Below are 6,834 nucleotides of genomic sequence, written 5' to 3' on the forward strand. Positions count from 1 at the left end.
CGCCCCCCCCCCCCCCCCCCCCCCCCGAGACGCCGGATGGTGGACCAGAATCATCTCGAAGCAGTGCGTAAGTCATTCTCCATGGCCTCTCCGAACTCCTCCCATGCCCGAGTTTTTGCCTCAGCGATTACCTGAGCCGCATGTCGCTTGGACTGCTGGTACCCATCAGCTGCTTCCGGGGTCCCACAAGCCGAAAAGGCCCGATAGGACTCCTTCTTCAGCCTGACAGCATCCCACACTGACTGTGTCCACCACTGGGTTCGAGGGTTGCCACCGCAACAGACACCGACAACCTTGCAGCCGCAGCTCCGGTAAGCCACCTCGACAATAGAGGCATGGAACATGGCCCACTTGGACTCAATGTCCCCCACCTCCCCCGGAACATGTTCAAAGTTCTCCCAGAGGTGGGAGTTAAAACTCTGTCTCACAGGCGGCTCTGCCAGACATTCCCAGCAAACCCTCACAACACATTTGGGACTGCCAGGTCTGTCCGGCATCCTCCCCCACCATCGGAGCCAACTCACCACCAGGTAGTGATCAGTGGACAGCTCCGCCCCTCTCTTCACCCGAGTGTCCAAGACATGTGGCCGCAGATCAGATGAGACGACGACAAAGTCGATCATCTAACTGCGGCCTAGGGTGTCCTGGTACAAAGAGCACATATAGACACCCTTATGCTTGGACACGGTGTTTGTTATTGACAATCCATGATGAGCACAGAAGTCCAACAACAGAACACTACACGAGTTCAGATCAGGGGGGCCGTTCCTCCCAACCACCCCCTCCAGGTCTCACTGTCATTGTCCACGTAAGCATTGAAGTCCCCCAGCAGAACAAGGGAGTCCCCAGGAGGTGCACTTTCCAGTACCCCCTCCAAGGACTCCAAAAAGGGCTGATAATCTGAACTGCCGTTTGGTGCATAAACACAAATGACAGTCAGAACCCGTCACCCCACACATAGGCGGAGGGAGGCCACCCTCTCATTCACTGGGGTGAACCCCAACACACAGGCACCAAGATGGGGGGCAAGAAGTATGCCCACTCCTGCTCGGTGCCACTCACCAGGGGCAACTCCAGAGTGGAAGAGTGTCCAGCCCCTCTCAAGGAAACTGGTTCCAGAGCCAGAGCCATGCGTAGAGGTGAGTCCGACTATTTCTAGCCGGAACCTCTCACCCTCACACACCAGCTCAGGCTCCTTCCCCACCAGTGAGGTGACATTCCACGTCCCAATAGCCAGCTTCTGTAGCCGAGGATCAGATTACCAGGGTCCCCGTCCTCGGCCACCACCCATCCCACATTGCACCCGACCCCTTTGGCCCCTCCCACAGGTGGTGAGCCCATGGGAAGGGGGACCCACGTCTCCTCTTCGGACTGTGCCTGGCCGAGCTCCATGGGTAAAAGCCCGGCCACCAGGGGCTCGCCCGCGTGCCCCACCTCCAGGCCTGGCTCCAGAGTGGGGCCCCGGTGACCCATGTCTGGGCGAGGGAACATCAAGTCCATTTATTTTACTCATCATAGGGGTCTTTGGGCTGCACTTTGTCTGGTCCCTCACCTAGGACCTGTCTGCCTTGGGTGACCCTACTAGGGACGTAAAGCCCCTGACAGCATAGCTCCTAGGATCATTGGGACACTCAAACCCCTCCACCATGGTAAGGTGGCAGCCCAGGGAGGGACATTTAACTTGTAATTGCAACATTGTTTAAAAAAGACTTGAAAGGATTTGAAATTTATGTTTCAGACTTGGAACTTGATTTGACACTTGCCTTTCCTTAAGACTTGACTCAGGATGTGAAGATAAAGACTTGAGACTTAGTTGAGACTTGTAAAACAATGACTTGGTCCCACCTCTGGTACAACATGATAAATGATCTACACATTATGGAAGTTTGCATTTTTTAGATAACTTTGCTCCGCATGAAGAAAAGGGTCATCTGTCATATTCTATACAGATTGTGAGAATGGGAGAATTGGCAAGAAAGTTGGTCACCAGTAGTCATTGACAGAAAATGCACTATTTTGCTTTTGACCATTTTGGATTAAAGTTTAACCTGAGGCTTGGTTCATTGTAGTACAATGTATTATTTCTTCTGCAGAAACAGTGTATTTCATCAAGGACAATCTGCAATACCATACTAGCATTTGCTACAGTGGCAAACCAGGGAATAAATAAAAAAAATTCTATCTATCTATCTATCTATATATATATATATATATATATATATATATATATATATATATATATAATCAAAATATTGGATATCATTCAATAAAGTCAGTTTAGGTACTGTAACTGATGTGATGCAATGTATGCCTTTTTTAACATTGCAAAAAGTAAAGTGTTTGCAGATATGTTTGAATTGTTAAATGATCAGTTTTTTATATTGGACATTTTGATTTTATTTTCAGACTGCCATTTTCTTTTGTCCTTTTTAAATGAAAATTAATAATTGCATTTAACAGTTTAGTCCTAAATTATTTATACATGATGTTGTTTTAGTAAGATATAACATATTTCTCATTGATTTTCTCAATTAAACATTAGGTCCATGTATTTTTTATTTATTTTTATTATCATTATTATTTTCAAATTTCTTTCACAGAGGATGCTGTGTTCGCCGATCCGGGTCCAGGGGGTGGTTCGATGATGGCCGGAGCTGTTTACACTCTTCCTCCACAGAGAAACGTCCCGTTGCCAGTGGCGATGCAGAGGCTGATCCCTATGGCAACTCAGGGAGGGAAACCCCGCAGCTTCACGCTGCCACGAGACAGCAACCTACACACACTCCTCATGCCGCCCACGAAGGAAGAGCAACAAACACACAATGGTGAGTTGAGTCAGGTAGTATATGCAGTGCAAATAAAATCACATTACAACAGAGCAGAGAGCGTAAAGGTAACAGTTTTATTAAAACAATATATATAAATAAAATAAAGAAACCGGGGGATTATTGGCAAAGTAGAAAATTCCAAGCCACTCAGCTCAAATAAATAAACTTTTTTTTTTTTTTTTGCATAGCTTAAAGTGCTCATTAACTTTATTTAAAAATCAGCTTATGTAATTTAAAACAGCTTTTGACAGGATGGCTGTTTTGAAGTGTTTCAGCGAGCTTCCTGCAGTTCCTCTGTGGATTTAAGCGTTCCCATTCTGTTGTCTCTTTTTGTAACTTCAGTTCAGTGAAGACATCCTTTAATCTTTACTGAAAAAATTATCTGCATAATAATACTAATCTGTAATTATGTAGGGTTAAAGGTACATGATTTTTTTTTGTGTTAATTTATTGAGGGACTGGTCTTGTTGAAAACCTGAGGTTAAATGCAAAGGTCTCCTAAATCTGGTTGCCAGAATCTTTTCATCGTTGCCCCTTAGTAGAGTTACTGCATATTCTCACATATATTTGAACCTTTAATGTCTTTTCTACTGCTTAAATGTTACGTTAAATGTTTTGAAGAGGGCTTCAAAGGTTTATGAACAGACGTTATGTTAACATTTTTTCTTGTATAGCTTCATTAAAGAACATTAGATTGGAGAAATACTTGAATTCTGACTGGACTGATGAGCCAGTGGGTAGTTTGATCAGGGTTGGGGATAAAGTGGATTGCTGTTGGTACATTAACAATTACTTACCAACAGTTGAAGTGTGGTATGTTGTTGGCCGCTCATTTTCAATCTTGATCTTGAAAAATCAACAACTGAAAAGGTGTTTTTAATTAGCTCGCTCATTGATTCCTGATCGTAATTATTTATTAAATTGTCCTCATTAATTATTTATTGCAGTATATATTCTGCTGTTTGGGTTTACCAGAAACTAGTTAAATACCACAATTGATAAACCCAGATTGCATTTAAGCTCATTCATGTATAAGCTATTGTAGTTTGCTGTTAATGTAGCAGCAGTCAGACTGAACGCCTCTGGTAAGACTGAACAAAAATGCTAAACTAAAATAAAAATTGAATCAATTAAAAACCACACCTGTGCTAAAATGTTAATCTAAATCAATCTGTAAGGATTTTAAAGTCCAGCCAATCGATAATAATTTCTATTCAACGTGTTCTTTTGAAGAAAAGGGCATTCACACAAAAAAACATTTTAATGATTTCTTCCGTTGTTTGTTCTTCTACTTCCTAAGTTTCATTCATTTGAGTGGGTTGATTTTGGACTAAATGACATTACTGATCACTTTGATCTTCCTGAGCTCTTGTCTCGGTGGACAAATGAATCAATCACACCTCATTGCCTTCTTGATAAAGAAAAATAATTAAATCCTCTCCTCAGCTCCCAGCAGGTTGAGGCAGATGGCTTCCTATTTTGAGCATGGTTCTGCAAGACATTGTTTTCATGTTAAGTGGAAGTTATTCCTTTCCATTATCACCACTGGGATGCTCAGGATGGGGATTGTGTCTGGATCTGTTTTGAACTGAATTTGGATTCAGAATTTAAACTTTGTACAGATCTAGGGGTGTCAAACTCATTTAAAGGTACCAAAATGTAAAAACTTTGTTTGAGCCACTTTCAGCTGATACCTTAACTCCAGTCAGATACATGATATATTTTCTTGGTAGCAGGTTCCTGAACAAGAGTTTGATTTGTCTCACTTGATGTTCTGTTACTCTTTCCGCATCAGAAGCAATAATGATATAATGCTGCAGCGGTCTTTCTGGCTTCAATGTTAGCCAGATGGCAAGAGAAGTCTATTCAAAATGGTGTATTCATCAGTTGTTTTAAAGAAAAAATGAAAAGATATACAATCTTTTACATTTAAATTATCCTTATGGGAGACCAGATTTGGCCCATGGCTCTTGAGTTTGACATATGTGATTCTGACTCGTCTACAGCTACCAGCCTTTGACTGCACAGAATTTGAAAATGCAAATTTTCAAGTCATAAAAAACTATTATACTTCAAGAAAAGTATGTGGGGTTTTTTTGTCACAAGGGTTCACAAAGAAACATGCCAGTGTTAGTTTTCTTTTTATGTGGAAAGTAATTCACATTCTCCTTATTTTTATTTCTCTGAGAGTCCAACAACAGAGTAAAACAGAGAAAATGTGTCTCACAGTGACTGACAGCCACAAGAGACTGAAGATTTATTTTTTTTAAAGGAGAAGGCAGTGACGCAGATTCAGAAAACCTCTCTCATGCAGACACATGTCCATTTAAGTGATCATCAGTTTCTATTAACACACAGAAGTCATGCACTGTTCTAATGAGGCTAATGAGTCGACAGTGCTCTGGTTGATAAGGTGAAGCCAGAGGCAGAAGAAAGTGACAGACTAAAATACTTTGTATTAATAAGGCTGTTTTTTGTAATCAGGCGATGCATGTAAGATCTATCAGAGTATTAAAGATAAATGCTGATATAGACGAGGAAATAAAAGTGTCCTAGTAGTGAAACTGTCTCTTGAGCTGTCAGACAGGAGAGATGAGGGTATTACCATCAGTAATCTTGCTGTGACTAAGATGCTGCGAGGTGGAATTGCTCATGTCTGCTGCTGTCCTCCTGTGGTGGATCTAAGATTTGCCACCTCAACTGTTCAGCTTTATATTTCAGAATTGATTTGAGTTCATTAGTTAAAATAATATCAAATTACTTTCTGTGTTCCTCCAAATGTGTTGAAGGTGGGAGTGAAGGAGCATCCCTGGGTGACCTGTTTCGAGCGTGTGAGCAGGGCGGAGTTTGTCCTCTAGGACGAGGTTCGGAGGCCAAAGGTCAAACTGAATTCCGGCAGTCGTTCCTCCGACGGGCAGCAGACCCTCAGCTCAATGAGCGCCTCCATCGCCTACGCATACTGACCTCCACACTGAAGGTTGGTCCATGCAAACATTACGATACCGTAAACACACAAGTAAGGAGGTGGGAACAAAAACAGCTTTGAAGCTAAACATCACAACATCTTTAGCTTTGCGTTCCTTCACATATCTACTAAGCTGCTGTTTTCTGTACACTGGAAAAGTTCAGACCAATTTACAGTTTCCTCCATTAACGGAGCAGATTCAAAATGAATTGCTGCGTTACTCAAGCATGTTCCAACCATACCATACCATTTTATTTATAGAGCACTTAAAACTGCACAAATGCCAACCAAAGTGCTGTAAAGCAGAAACAAACAAGTAAAGCACACAGTAAAATACACATAGATTCAAAAGGATAAAGATACCAGTAATAACAAATGGCTAACACTTTAGAATACAGACAGGTTAAAAACAAATTACACAGTGTTAAGATTAAAATTGTGAATAAAGCTCAATCTAACAATGAAAAATAGTACCTAGTGGTAGCAGGCATAAAGAAAAGAGAAGAGGACTGAGGATGGACCCCTGCGGCACCACCCTTCAATGCATGAAAATATTATAACATAACATTATAATATAACCATGAAAATATTATTCTTCATGAATCTAATATGGTTGAGTCAGGTCATGTGGACGGATTCTTCTTCATCCATCCAGAGGGTCTGACTCAGTCTTGTTAGATTTATCTACTTGGATTATTGAGCAACATCAGGATTTTCATCATGAAGAAAAAAATGTAGCTTTTTCAACAGCAAGGTAAAAAAAAAAGTGGCTTGATCTGTGTGCTAGTAATGATCAGACCTGTAATGAAATGTACTTCAAGCAGTCCCTTTGCAGGACACATTAATCCAATAAGCATAAATTGGTCCTAAGCATATCTACATAAGTACTTTATGACAATTGTATCATATTGTCACTACACGTTTGAGGACAAGAAGGGTGTTTTTAACTACCGGTACATTATTTTAGAGAAAAGCTAGATTTAGGATTGGTTCTGTGAATGCTGAAGAGTAAAACAGTTGTTACAAACACAGATACTTGAT

At 41.4% G+C, this 6,834-nt stretch overlaps 1 protein-coding gene across 1 annotated transcript in view; it reads left to right on the forward strand.

Annotated features, from left to right (window-relative positions):
* cnksr2a (connector enhancer of kinase suppressor of Ras 2a) overlaps positions 1-6,457 on the forward strand; it is a 198,804-nt gene extending 192,347 nt beyond the window's left edge. The window contains exons 22-24 of the mRNA XM_037694365.1: positions 2,601-2,825; positions 5,618-5,805; positions 6,449-6,457. Of these exons, the coding sequence (XP_037550293.1) occupies positions 2,601-2,825; positions 5,618-5,805; positions 6,449-6,457 (422 nt within the window). The remainder of the gene's footprint in view (positions 1-2,600; positions 2,826-5,617; positions 5,806-6,448) is intronic.
* Positions 6,458-6,834: the final 377 nt, after the last annotated feature.

Source organism: Nematolebias whitei, chromosome 20 (assembly GCF_014905685.2).
Source record: "Nematolebias whitei isolate Nwh7 chromosome 20, NemWhi1, whole genome shotgun sequence".
NCBI classification, from domain to species: domain Eukaryota; kingdom Metazoa; phylum Chordata; class Actinopteri; order Cyprinodontiformes; family Rivulidae; genus Nematolebias; species Nematolebias whitei.